The sequence below is a fragment of the Coturnix japonica genome, unplaced genomic scaffold, assembly GCF_054131305.1.
Source record: "Coturnix japonica strain WE unplaced genomic scaffold, WE-NBRP24 Scf049, whole genome shotgun sequence".
Classification (NCBI taxonomy): Eukaryota; Metazoa; Chordata; class Aves; order Galliformes; family Phasianidae; genus Coturnix; species Coturnix japonica.
In genome coordinates, this window is record NW_028188952.1 from 851,352 (window position 1) to 865,561 (window position 14,210).

At 49.3% G+C, this 14,210-nt stretch overlaps 1 protein-coding gene across 2 annotated transcripts in view; it reads left to right on the forward strand.

Moving 5' to 3' along the window:
- Positions 1–14,210, forward strand: part of SKAP1 (src kinase associated phosphoprotein 1) — a 113,049-nt gene that overhangs the window by 80,772 nt on the left and 18,067 nt on the right. For both annotated transcript variants that reach the window (XM_015885596.3, XM_085532280.1), the window contains 5 exons: positions 9,982–10,062; positions 10,458–10,541; positions 12,156–12,280; positions 12,966–13,029; positions 13,238–13,390. In XM_015885596.3, the coding sequence (XP_015741082.2) occupies positions 9,982–10,062; positions 10,458–10,541; positions 12,156–12,280; positions 12,966–13,029; positions 13,238–13,390 (507 nt within the window). The remainder of the gene's footprint in view (positions 1–9,981; positions 10,063–10,457; positions 10,542–12,155; positions 12,281–12,965; positions 13,030–13,237; positions 13,391–14,210) is intronic.

Genomic DNA, 14,210 nt, shown 5'->3' on the forward strand with positions numbered 1-14,210 from the left:
GAAGGAGGTAACCGGCACTTCATTTATCTATGGGTTTGTTATGACTCCAGGCTAACAGATACCACGCTTAGCAAACTCTCACTCTTCACTAATGGAAGATACTTTCATCTAATTGCCCCCTATCACCCAACACCGGAGCCTCCTCCCACATCCCTGACCAGCCGCTGTTAGCAGGGATGCTTCCTTGTTTCCCAATCCCACATGGCTCCATGCCCAGACACAAGCAAGATGAGGGTCGAGGGCACAGGGAGGACTCACAGGAATAGACTGTGTGTGTGTCAGCCTCACTTCTGGGTGCCAGGCCCCGGAAAGGAGCTGGAAGGGGGAGAAGCACAAAGGGGAGGTGAAGGGAGACTGGTGGGTTGATGTAATAGCAGTGCTGGTCATTGGGATTGAGAAAAAGGAGGTGTGAAATCCTGGGTTACAATCACTGTGATGAGCTGCTTCTTGGCCCCAAGTCCTGCAGGGTTTGTGCTCTCCTTCTTTGGGGAGGATGGAGGAAGGGCTCTGTTACTTCCAGGGCTGTTCTGGGGTCTTCTACTATCCCAACTGCTGGATCATTGCCATAGATGTATCCCCCTTGGAACCCAGTCCTATCCCAGCTCTATCCCATCAACCCATTGTCCTGTTAGCCCATTCTTTCATCATCCCATCCTCTTATTATCCCATTGTCCCATCGCCTCATCATTGCATTGTCCCATCCTCCCACCCTCCCATCATCATCCCATTGTCCCATGGTCCCATCAACCCAATGTCCCATCAACCCATCATCATCCCACAGTCCCATCCTCTCATCATCCCACTGTCCCATCATCCCATCTTCCCATGGTTCCATCAACCCAATGTCCCATCCTCCCATCCTCTCATCATCCCATTGTCCCATGGTCCCATCAACCCATCAACCCATCCTCATCCCACAGTCCCATTAACCCATCATCCCATTGTCCTATAGTCTCATCAACCCATCATCATCCCACAGTCCCATTAACCCATCATCCCATCCCAACCAAGCTGCCCTGGCCCATACCAGCACTGCAGCATCCCTGCCAAGGCTACTGAAGAACAAACACGAGTGGCTGTGGCTGCAATCAAACTACATTCCCCATAAATGAAAGCTTTTAAAGCCAAAACCCCAAACCAAGGAGAGTCCCCATAGTCCTAAACCAGGTCTGACAACACTGAGAACATTTTAATACAGGGATTTACATATCTGCCCTTAGGAACCCATCAATTCGAGAGTAAGTTTATTTGACCCATAGAAATATCAATTTTATACCTTTTTTGTGTCAGTTTCACCCCAATTGGCATTAAGCTGTGAGTAAAAGATCAAAATCACGTCTTAAAAACCCACATCCATCACCGTTTGGTGCCATAATACCAAATGTAAGTACCCAAATAAATGTTTGTTAAGCTCCATAATGGCCGACATATTTCTGCTGGTTAGCTAAAAGAAATGTTAAATTTACCATAAAAGCTAACTTTTATCAACACGCTTTAATGGTTACCAGCTCTCCTTAGGAAAGGGAATAAGAAAGTATGAATGCAAAACAACATTAAAATGGATGATTTCAATCAAGACGTCTCGCTCGATGATTTAGATCGTCATTAAAATTGGCCATTTAAATCACTTGGAGTTTAACCAACCCACTCAGGGATCTGGTTCTGGAACTGCCACCACCCTGAATGTAGCTTTCATCACTCGGGTTCCCAACCACAGGAGCTTGAAGCTGTAAAAGGAAACATCTTTGTCCCAATGCAGATCCTCTTAATGAGCTCCAGACGCTGCCCATGAAGGGCTGAGCTGTGCCTGGGGCTGTAGGCTGGAGGATGAGGGTTGGGGTGCCTGTTTCTGTCCCCATTTGGAAGAGGAGAATTGGGGCTGGTAGATGTGATGCCTGTATTTGTTGGGTTATCCCTCCTATTTTCCTATCCTATAGGAATCACTCCTATGTTCGCAGGGTTTGCCTCTTATAAAGAGCCCCAAAGCATCAACTAGGAGGGGAGCTTCAGTGCCACCAAGCCCTTCCCCATAGACCTCAGCCTCACACCTCCAAGCTCCACTTTCCATCCCGTCCCTCAGCCACACATGGAGCCAATTGTGGCTGCAGATAGACAAGATATTAACAGCCAGCGTAAGGCACTCAGGGCTGCAAAAAAGCATGTGGTACAAAGGCTTCTGTCAGTATAAATTGCCTTTGCTGAGTCATATTTGTGCAGAAATCATCCTGAGGTTAAGTACGATCTGAAATGCGTTTGGCAGCTCTGCTGTTTTTCTCTCCCTTCGTTGGTGGCCGCTCCCTGTGCCCCCATCCCTGTCTCTCAGCTCTGTTCCTATGGGACAGTGGGCAACAGGAGGGTGAGGATGAGGATGATGAGGGTGAGGATGAGAGTAAGGGTGAGGATGGGGGTGAGGGTGAGGATGAAGGTGAGGATGGAGATGAGGGTGAGGATGGTGAGGATGAGGGTAAGAGTGAGGATGAAGGGGTGAGGATGAGGAGGATGAGGGTGGGAGTGAGAGTGAGGATGAAGGTGAGGATGGTGAGGATGAAGGTGAGGGTGAGGATGAGGGTGAGGATGAGGATGGTGAGGATGAGAGGTTGAGGATGAGGGTTAGGATGAAGATGAGGGTGAGGATGAGGATGAAGGTGAGGATGGGGATGAGGGTGAGGATGGTGAGGATTAGGATGAGGATGAGGGTGAAGATGAAGGTGAAGATGAGGATAAGGGTGAGGATGGTGAGGATGAGGGTAAGAGTGAGGGTGAAGGGGTGAGGATGAGGATGAGAGTGAGAGTGAGGATGAAGGTGAGGATGGGGATGAAGGTGAGGATGAGGATCAGGGTGAGGATGAGGATGAAGGTGAGGATGGGGATGAGGGTGAGGATGGTGAGGATTAGGATGAGGATGGGGGTGAAGATGAAGGTAGAGATGAGGATAAGGGTGAGGATGGTGAGGATGAGGGTAAGAGTGAGGATGAGGAGGATGAGGATGAGAGTGAGAGTGAGGATGAAGGTGAGGATGGGGGTGAGGGTGAGGATGATGAGGATGAGGGTGAGGATGAGGGTGAGGGTGAGGGTGAGGGTGAGGGTGAGGGTGAGGGTGAGGGTGAGGATGAGGATGGTGAGGATGAGAGGGTGAGGATGAGGGTTAGGATGAAGATGAGGGTGAGGATGAAGGTGAGGATGGGGATTAGGGTGAAGATGAAGGTGGGGATGAGGATAAGGGTGAGGATGGTGAGGATGAGGGTAAGAGTGAGGGTGAAGGGGTGAGGATGAGGAGGATGAGGATGAGAGTGAGAGTGAGGATGAAGGTGAGGATGGGGATGAAGATGGTGAGGATGAGGGCAAGAGTGAGAATGAAGGAGTGAGGATGAGGATGAGGATGAGGATGAGGATGAGGATGAGGATGAGGATGAGGATGAGGATGAGGATGAGGATGAGGGTGAGGATGGGACCCCACTGAGCCATGGACGAGGAGCTGTGATGATGTGAGCTTTGCCTGAGTTTGTTCCTCCTGAGCAACACCGCTGCTTCCAGATTGGCAGCTGCTCCAGCACATTCATTTTGTAGAAAGGCATCCCTAAATGGGAAGGGAATAATTTATACCGACATAAAGCACCTTTATTTGGATATAACTATCTGCATTAAGGAGGTTGGATCGCTCTTACCGTATCAGTATGGTGTAGTTGAAGCTCTATTACTCGTATATAAGCTGTTCCTGGCTCTGCTCCTGATTTATTTTCCTAGCAGAGCTGGGCTGGGTGTGTCTAGATTCATGTTGTGTTGATATCAGAAAATCAACGTTTCTTTCCTAATCCAAGGTATGTGATGTAAATCAACGGGGCTCCAGGGAAGGCAGGGGTATTTTATCAGTGTAAAACGAGTGGAGAAGTGAACCCAAGGGGGGGATTTACCAGGGAATGGGCTTTTATCATTTGACGACCTGTTGATTTGACTTTTCAAACAATTACTCTGAAGTAGGAAATGGAGGTGGGGGGGGGGGGGGAATAAATATGGGCTAAAGATGGGATGGAAGGGGGAGATTGAGGCTGTGTGTTTGGAGCAGGCAAAGCAGACCCCCCCCTTCCCCATTCATCCCACCCCTCTCTGTGCACACACAGTGGGGTCTCAGGGGAGAAGTTGTTCTTGGTGTGAAACACAGCCCTGCAGTTACAGGAGAGAAAGCAAAGAACAATGAAAACCCGCAGGGAAATCATTTAATATTTCCAGCCTTCTCACGTGGCTTTTTGACACTCGGGTCTGCGGAGGGGAAAAACTGATTGATGCCATCAGTCGTTGGACGATGTGGAGGTGAGGTCAGGCACGGGCATTCCTCATCTCTTCCCCAGCGCTCAGAGATCCCCTGGGCAAGGTAGAATCAAAGCATTTCAAATGGTAGAGGTCACGAGAGTGACACGGTAAGAGGTAAAGGAGCACAGCCTCCTGCCTCCTACAGAATGGCTGACACCTATATATCTTCATATTGCCATTGTTTCCGCTTGAAGAATTGCATGTCGTTTGTTTTACCTCTTATATTTTTGGTCCCAACCCTCCCCTCTCCTTAAATCCTCTCCATTTGCCACCATGATCTATAGGGACCGTTTGTGTCAAGGCTGACGATGATGTGGGACGGAATTGTTATAGGAGTAAAAGGCTGGAGCTACGAGATGGGCTGTAGCCAACAGGTGTCTGCTCATTGTGCTGCCTCGACGAGGCTGTAGACATTAAAATCCCATTTGCCTGCATGGAATTGTCCTATATTGGTTTATAGCAGAACTTGCATGCTGGGGACACCAGGTGAGAGGGATATCTGGGCTTGGACCCAACCCATAGGGCTCCATTGCTTTGATTTTAACTCAGTGCATGGCCAAAGAGAGGAGAAATGACTCCAAACCCTCCCAAGGTGTGTGTGGTCACCTATAGGGTGCAGCTCTGTGCTCAACCAGCACATCCCATCCCACAGAGGGGTCCTGGTGCCCCCTGTCCCACATGGGATCAGGATTTTGTGCACTGCAGGAGCACCATGTCCTGTCTAGAGAAGTCTTCTTTTACCACTTCTCTACTGTTCTCATATTGTACTTAGGGTGGTGAACCACTGTAATAAATGATCCAAGAAAGCTGTGGATGCTCCATCCCTAAAGGTGCCCAAGGCCAGGCTGAGTGGGACCATGGGGGGCACAAAGCCCATAGCAGGGGCTGGAACTGGATGGGTTGTAAGGTCCTTTCCAAGCCAAGCCAGTCTATGATTCTCTCATTGGCAGCCCTGTGCACGGGCTCTCTCCATGGATCATCCCCACAGCTCCCGTTGAACCCAGTGGCGTTTTGATGTCAGCAGTGCAGTCAGGATGGAGGTGGGATGCAGCGAGCAGGCGGCGTGTTATTGCATCCCTATTGCTCCCATCCCAGCAGCCCCGCAGCCCTCTTGAAAGGCACAGAACCGAACCAGACGGTCGCATGCAGAGCAAAGCCAACCCCATTGCCCTGGGACGGCCTCGGATAACGGGTTTAGGTTTCTAAGGTGGTGGGGTAACATCAGTGAGAAGCAAATATTTGGCCAAATGCACCCTGAGGGTAAGCTGGGATCCGGTGTAACCACACAGCGTGCCCATATGTTATTACTTATCCATCAGCCTCTTTGAGTAACGACGTACAGGGCCGGGGCTAGAAGTTGGCTTTTGTCAAGCATATATTTCAGCAACGTTTAAATAAACTCATCGAGCTGCACGTCTCGTGAACTTTCCTATTCCATCTGTCTGAGCCGAGCCACCCGTGGAAAGAAATGGATGAGGCCTTCAAACCTTCTCCAGTGCCCGGAAAATGAGGCAGTCCAGTTAACAATAAATGGTGGCCAATTGGGGGCACACATGAGCGGTCTGGTGAAGAAGAAAAGAAAGTTGAGCTTAATGAAGTCCCTTCGCCCGCGTCCCCGTGCGTGGACAGGAAAGGACGGGTGGTTTATAACTGTTTATTGGAGTTAATGGTAATAAATTCCTCACTTGTGATGCATTAACTTTAATGTTTTCATTACGTGATGATTTAGGTTTTCCCTTTTCACGTTGTAAATCATGTTGTCCCGGTAGCACAGCAGGTCGAATGTCTGACATAATGTTATGTTTGGGGGAGAGAAATAACAGGGGAATGAGTTACATAGGTTATATATTTATGTATCTAACACGCTGCTTGTTTTTGGGGGGGATTAAGGGGGTTTTGGGGGGGGGTTGAAGGGCTTTCAGAACTTGCATCCATGGATGGATGGATGGACAGACCCAACTGAGAGCAAGTCTGCAAGTCATCCCTTAGTGAAGGGATGGTTTCCATGGCAGCTCCCCAAATGCTCTTGGTGCTGAAGGGTTGTTTCTTTTCTTTTTCCCTCCCTCTTTGCTGAGTGCAAGCCCTTGGCTAATGAGCTGTGCAAATAGATATGGAGATTCAGTGGGTTTTATTTTGCAATTAGAGACTTCGCCATTTGGATGGAAACTTTTGGGGCCAAAGGCTCTGCCTCCTCTTTGAATTCCCTCTTTTGTTTTCCTATTCCCTTGGCAAAGTTGGTTCAACTTCAAACCCCGCGTTGAATTTTCCAGACCATATTAAAAACACCTCTGAAGTTGGAAGGTTTTTTTTCCACCCTCCTGGGCCCAACCTGCATTCAGCTCTTTGCCATCTCCTGTCTCTCCTCTCGGTTGCTTATCAATCATACAAACCACATTCATGGACTCCCCTTGGCAAAACAGCAACGTACCCAACATTTCACTTGGCACCTCACAACGGTCCATCTGTACACCTCTATTTCTTTCTGTTTGGTCGTTAGATGAGATCCAATAAGTGCGTAGTTGATTGGGCACCATTCAACCTCAGGTGAGAAGTGCTGTTTTCTTGAGTGACCTCCATGGATTTTGTGTTCATTCCTGGCTGTCAGCACTTGTCAAAGCCCCCCCCCCCGTAGCTGCTGGGGGCTGCTTAATGTTGCTTCTTGCCTTCAATACTGCTCTGTGCTGGCTGCTACAAGAGGACATTGAGTAGTGCCCCGTGGGGGTCTGTCCAAAGGAAGCACTGGGATTTCAGCTCTCCAAGGGGCTCTTTGGGCATCCCTGGGATTCCTTGGGGCAACGTTGGGCTGCTGAGCCCGGGAAGCCCTTCTGACACCATCATTTCATCAGCTCATCGTTTCCTCTCAATGATTTCTATTGATTTCTGACTGCCTCCTGCTTGCTGACTACCTTTCAGTCTTGGCAGTCATCCCAAGGTGGATGCCTACACTGAGTTTTGCCTTCTGAGAAGTCAAGCTGAAGCCCAACTAGACCTTCTCCCCCACCTTTTCTTCATCTGCTTGCTTATTTTCCTGCTCAACACAATAAAACCCATCTGGCACAGGGTCTACTTCATGCCGTCCATGCTGGCAATCATTTAATCCCCCATTTTCTTGGATGCAGTCACTCATCTCATTCCCATCCTTACAAATGATGCTCGCTTCTGTAGGGTTGTAATTCCCCTTGGACCAAAGCCTTGCATGCCACCACTCAGCCCTGGCCATCGTGGACCCATTGGTTGTGGCCTCAGTGACCAGTGGGACTTGCAAAACCCTTCAGCTCTCTTTGAAGGCGACAGGAGGGGTTGTTTGTCTGTTTCTGCTTGTTTTTATCCTCATTAGCTTCAATGGAAAAACAAAAAAAAAGAGCGCAGCCACCGCTGAGAGCTTAGGGAAATCACACTCCGGGTTTGCAATGTATTTGGGTGTTCCCAATGAAGTCCCCGGGAGGAGAATCTGCTCTTGGCACATTTGAGCTTAGTGAATAAGCTGAAGGGTTGAGAATTAGCTGGAAGCCACCGTGCTCCATCCCTTTGAACACTCAGTTAATGTGACAGTGTGGGCACGAGCGCAGCCCCCGGGCTGCTTTGGCTGCAGCTGCTGTGACATTTGGTGCAGCTGGTGTGCATGACTCAGAGAGCAGAGGGCTGAGTGTTGGAACACAGAGGGCTTTGAGGACATGGTGAGGATGGGTTGGAATGGCCACGGTGCTCAGCGGGCGTCCCAGGGTTCCTTTGCTCCTTCTGCTGGGCTGGGTGGGCTGAGGCAGGGGTAGAGATGGAAGGGATCCATGTAAATGCAAGAGGGGCTGTGTGTCTGGGAGGGCACAGCTGGATCTCTGTGATGGATTTAAGGCTTTTTGTCTTTATAAATGGTGGATGGCTGTTTGAGGATGGAAGAGATGGGGATGGGAGCTTGGGTTTACCTGCAAGCTGTGTGCCCTGAGGTGGAGGATCTAATGAGGCCACCCAAGCAAATGGCCCCTCTGCCTGAGATCTCCCTGGGGCTGTGGTTTCACCTGCCCCCCCCCCCCCTGGTTTTCCAGGTGTCCATTAGGACACTTTAAAGAACTAAAACCCCAGAGATGCTCTTTGCGAGTTAATTCAGCCATTTGTTGCTAGCAGAAGCCATCTGGATTGCTGTTATGGGCCAGCTGGGGGGGTCCAGGGAGGGAAAGGGACACCCCTATGGCTCCCAGCTCCCCTCAGATTTAATCCTCCTGGCTCTGCACTGCCAGGGCTGCATCAGGGAGGCTGTGCTGATCGTGTCATGTTCTGCACAACTTCACATTTCCAGAGCTTTGTGCAATTGAATCAACCCTTCCAAACCCTCCCTAATTGTATTTGCTTGTCTGAGTAGCCACTGAGTATTTAAAGAAGGAGTGTGTGCCTCCATTTGCTCTGATTCTCCCGTTGGGAAAGCTGCAGAGCTGCGTCTTTTGCTGGATCCTGGGCAGTGTTTTGGGGTGATGCTGCTGTGATGCTGAGCAAAGCCAAGCTGCACTTTGCATTGGGGTTCCAAACTGGATCCCCAATACATGGCACAGGGGATCTGCCCAAGCAAAATAGGGCTGTGGGGCTGCAGCACGACGAGCAGCCGGCGATTCCTTTCAGTCTTGGGGAGCGGGGGCAGAGGGAAACCTCATGCTGATAATGTAGTGAAAGTAAATGAAATTAAATAAGCGAAGCAGCACTCGCAGCTCCTGCCTTCCTTCCCTCCCCCCTTGGGTAATTCAATTCGAACGCTGGCGCTGATGGGATCTCGCCAGGGCTGCCTCTGTCACCCCGCTGGGGCCTGGAATCTTAACGTCTAAATAAAAGTTTCACTCAAGCATTTTTTATGCTCCTGCCAGCGGGATCGGCGAGCTGGAGTTGGGCACATTAATGTAATATTCATACTCGCAGGGTCTCCCTGTGCATCCGGCAGCACCGTCCCGTTTTCATCATTATAAACGTCCCATAAAATGACATTCAGATTTGCATTAGCTGAAGGGGTCGAGGCTCGGCTTGGAGAAGGAAATGTGCTTTATCTGCCAGTGCTGCTATAGGGAGAAGGCTGAGCAGGTTTGCTCCCTGCATGGGTGCATTCACCCACCTTAGTTGAGGGATACCAGCACATGGGGACAGGTGACCCCCCTTTGGGGTTGGTCACCAAGCTCCAACACAGAGCTTGGGGACGTGGCAAGTGCTGTTAATCTGCCCTGTCACCTTAGGAACAACCTCCTGGTTCTTAATGCAGCCCAGCCTGAACCCTGAGAGTGAATTTAGGTCCTGTTTGATACCCGTGTTTGTTTCTCTCGTAAGAAACATAAGAGTATTTGTATGAAGGTCTGGATTTCCCTCCTGCTCTCTGCTCCCTGACCACTAGTGCCCTGGGCAGAGGGCTGAACCCCAAACCCACTGGTTATAATATGTGCATTCAATGTGAGTCCTTTGGAGGGAGAAGGGATGGAGCTTGCAGGCAGCACTGGGATGAACATTTGGAGGACCCCTCTAGGCAGTGTGGTATCTACCCAAGGGTGCTGAACAGCTTGGAAGGTCTTGGAGGGATCTTGGAAGGTCTTGGAGGGATCTTGGAAGGTCTTGGAGGGATCTCTTCCTCTCTATCTATGTGTGTGTGTGTACATGGGTTGCACTGCATAGATTGGGAATGACCAGACTTTGCTTTGATGCCTGCAGGAATGGAGGACATCACATTGAGGCCTGTTGAAGATACAGGGAACATTCTGAAGCAAGGATATCTGGAGAAGAGATCCAGAGGTGAGGCTTGAGTGTGTTGTAGCTGGGAGGCTCCATTTGGGCTGGCTTTTATCCTATCTGACGAGGTGAAGGAAGGTGGTGAGTGAGATGATGGGGGAAGGCTTTGGATGGACAAGCTGCTGGGATTCACAGCCATCCTGAAGAGCTCAGCACACTCAGGTCATCATTGAAGCAGCACCAAGAATGAAAAATGCCAGATGAAGAACAAGCAGGAAAATATCTCCTTATTTGCAGTGGTTTCGGGAACCACATGCAGACATTCAGACCTTTCTTAATGTACCATCTGTAAAGGGAGAGCACAGCCCTTCTTTATTCTCCTCTGTAGATCATCTGACTGCACTAAGATTAAATCTGAATGGATGTGTTTATTCCTGTGTTGTGTTTTCTCTTTCTAGACCACAGCTTTTTTGGGTCGGAGTGGCAGAAGAGGTGGTGTGTCCTCAACAGAAAGACCTTTTACTACTATGCCAATGAGAAAAGTAAGTGGTGAGGCATCCAACTCCATTGCCCAAACAATGGGCAAGTGGCTGAGGGTGCAGATAGGGCTGGGAAAGAGGTGATGAGAGCTCTGGCCATAGATAACTGGCAAGAAAAAAGCATAGACCATGGTCCATTTTGTTCCCTGATGGAGTTTTAGGAATTGATTTTGGCTGAAGAGCACTGGAAATGTCCTCCTTTGGAAAGGGATGGCCTTTAAGGGTATATGGTCCCCAAGAGCCCCCTGGGATGCTCCATCCCAAAGGCAAATGAGGCAATGAGTGTAAATAGGAGGCAATACACCTTCATCTCTGATAAAACCAAGACGTGGGCTGTATTTTCCAGAAGCACTGAAGGGGTCCTGCTGCACCCCCACTGTCTTTTCTTAGGCATGAGATAAATGAGAGGATGGCTGTAACTCCCTATCAAGGAAAAACATGCAGCTTTTGGATCTTACACAGATGAAGGTGTATCTCAGCTTGCTTTTGTTTCATTTCCAGTCCCCCAACGTCTTTGTAGGTAGGGAGCAATAGAAGAGAAAGGCAGGGACAGAGCTGCATGTAAATGAAATGACGCACCAAGTTTTCCATTAGCCATCAGCTGGGTTTCAGCCCCCCTAAGTGGCTGTATATAATCCACATGTCAGCGTATATAAATATTTTGCAGTCGTGCTCCATCAGGTACATACAAACAGACAGCTAATATCTCCAGCAGGGTCCAGCACGATGAGATATATGGCCTTCCTTACTCCGTTCTGCCCATCCAGAATCATTGCAGTGACTGCTCTGCATCAAACTCCAGCAGCCTGTGGGGATGGAGCTGAATCTTTTTTCTTCTCCTTTTTTCCTTTTCTTTTGGAGGTGCTGTTTGCAAAGGTTTGCACATGAGCTCGAATACAAGAGCTGATGCTCCCTTGTTTTGGTGGGAGGTGGGCAGCTGTCAGCTTCCAAATGGTCTCCAGAAGGCAACGGGGTAAAGCAAACCTGTTCCTGATGGACTGAATGTATTTCATGGGGCTTGGCTTCATCCAAATAAAAGAAGTTAAGAGCAGCTGCCTGAATCACACTCCCACACTTACTCAAGAAGATTCATAAGGAAATAATGAGCTGGGTATCCAGCTGGGGTAAATAAACGTGCCCTCAAACGATGGCAGTGATGTTCTCTCTCTCCAGCCTGGCTGTTGGGGCCGTGTGTGTGCATCTACAGCATCCATAGGCCAATCCTCCCAGGTCCCACTAAGCATTTCTTCCTGTACACCAGCCCACTAATTCCTTACCAGCAGAAGAGTCGTTGCTATCATATTTCCCCAAGCACACTGTGGTCTCTGCTTCATTACAAGCAGCTCATCTCATACAACCCCATGACCCCGGCAACCTTTCAGTGGCTGTTTGCAGTCTCTGGAGGCTTAAAATTGCATCCTCTTTACTGTGTCTTTATGAAGATTTTATAATGTTCTCTTTAGATTTCCAGGGTGGGGGGGAAAGGATGCTCAGATTATCTCCCAGTCATACACCATAGAGCTCTATTTCCCTATGTAGACAGCAGACATCTGCCCCCACCCACGAGGGTCTGGTAGAAGCTATAAACTCCAGGTTTCTTCATTTCTCTTCTCCCAGGCAAGCAGCCTAAAGGCACCTTCTCCATTGAGCACTATAGTGCCCGGCTGGCTTTCCATCTCCGCAAAGACTCACGTAGAAGATGCTGTTTTGAATTAGTCTGCCCTGGGAAACGCACCTACGAGGTAGGAGCTGGGGGAAGAAGAGGAGCCTTTGTGCTGTTTGACCTCAGCACAGGAGCTCAATGATGCCTTATGCAAGGCACAGGGTGGACCTGCAGGCTTGGGGAGGCTGTGAGTCTCCAAAACCTCCAGATCAATAAAACAAGAATCATAGAATGGCCTGGGTTGAAAAGGACCATAATAATAATAATAATAATAATAACAAGCTCTGCAGGAGGTGCTGGTGCTTCTCCATCTCACCCATCTACCTTCACATGTACCTTCCCTTGGTACAGGGGTGACCCCTGGGCTCTCCTTGTGCTCGAAGGGCAGAAGGGTTCAATGAGAACATTGGGTTCTGAAAACCTGATCCGATCCACAAAGTGTGTGTGAGAGCCTTGCAGAGATTAAGGGAGGCTTTGGATCTAGAGCCTTGGTTCACAGTCAAGTGTTGTCTATTCAGTAGGGATTGTGGTTTACATCTGAATTCTTTTAATGAATTAGGCTTGACAGCCTTCCTTTGGGATAGTCTGGCTTTGTTCCGCTTCTGCTTCCCTGTTTGGAATGGGGAGATAAAGAAGTGAAATGGCTTCCCCAAAGCCCACAGGACAGATGATGGCAGTTCACTCCATCCCTTGTTTTAGTTCCAAATCTTCATCCTCTTCATGCATTCAAGAAACAGGATGGTAACAGATGAACCTCTCTCCAGTTCACAGCCCCGAGTCCAGCAGAGGCCGAAGATTGGGTGGATCAGATCCAGTTCCTCCTGAAGGGTGAGTCTGGCAGCTTGGCCCAAACCAACCTGTTGTGTTCATTGGGTCAATGCAGCCTTTCCCTGTGGGTCTGTGCTCCTCCCCAGGACCCCACTGGGGTCACAGCAGAGCTCAGAGGGGAATTAGGAGCCCTCCTTCCTCCTCCTCTGCTGCTAAACCATACAGGGACAGAGCCCTCTCTCCATCACCCTTTGCTCTCTCCCAGCAGATCTGAGTTCCCTCACTATCCCATACGATGAAGAGGAGGAAGAGCTCTACAATGACGTGGGCAGTTCTGACTCCATGACCACGGCATCTCATAACACTACCCTGAATCAAGATGATGGGATGGAAGAAGACGACATCTACGAGGTTTTTCCAGGTAAGCGACAAAATAAGGAGGTTCAAACCCAAGCCGTGCCCTAACTTTAACCCTGCAAACATGGCAGGAGACCTTGGCCAAGGAACACATTGTGATGGGAATGAACATCTCAGGCTCTGCTGAGTTTAATAGGCCTATAACTCAAAGGAGCAGCTCAGTTTCTTTGTTCAGACCTGATGGACTACAAGAGCAAATCCCTTCTGCTGTGGAGAGATGGGGGTTTTGTAAATTCAAGTGAGGCAGCTCAGACTGGGCTGCGTTACCTGTGAAATCAGAGTTAGATGATGAAAACGCTCCCTTCTGGGCATGCAGTCGTGGCTGTAACATGATTACTGGGCTTCCAAGAGATGATAAAATAACTGCATTAAAGACCAGAGCTCGCTCAGTAGCAGAGCAGGAGGCCTGGAGGCAGCAGGGCTGTGGATGCTGTGAGAGGAGCCAGGAGCAAATCTTCTTGGCACAGAAACAGCCTGAGAGGTTGACGTGATCTGCAACATTTCTCACTGTTAAAGCAGAAATCACAACGTGATGTGCCCCAGGGTTTGGTCATGGGGGTCACCTGAACCTGATTGAAACACACACTGTTCTATGCTGAGGTTGGCACTGCCCAACACTGCACCACATCCCCCCCGGGGTTAAGCTGCTCTCTGTCTGCATTCAGAGGTGCAAAATAGGTCTTTATTTCTTGTTTATTTCAGAGCTTTGTATTTGTAGTGATTAAATATATATATATAAGTGCATGAGAAAGGATGCTGGTGCCCAAGGTCCTTGCTGTGCTATTGCTGCTTGGCAAGTGATATCCAGCCAGCTGCTGGGAGCA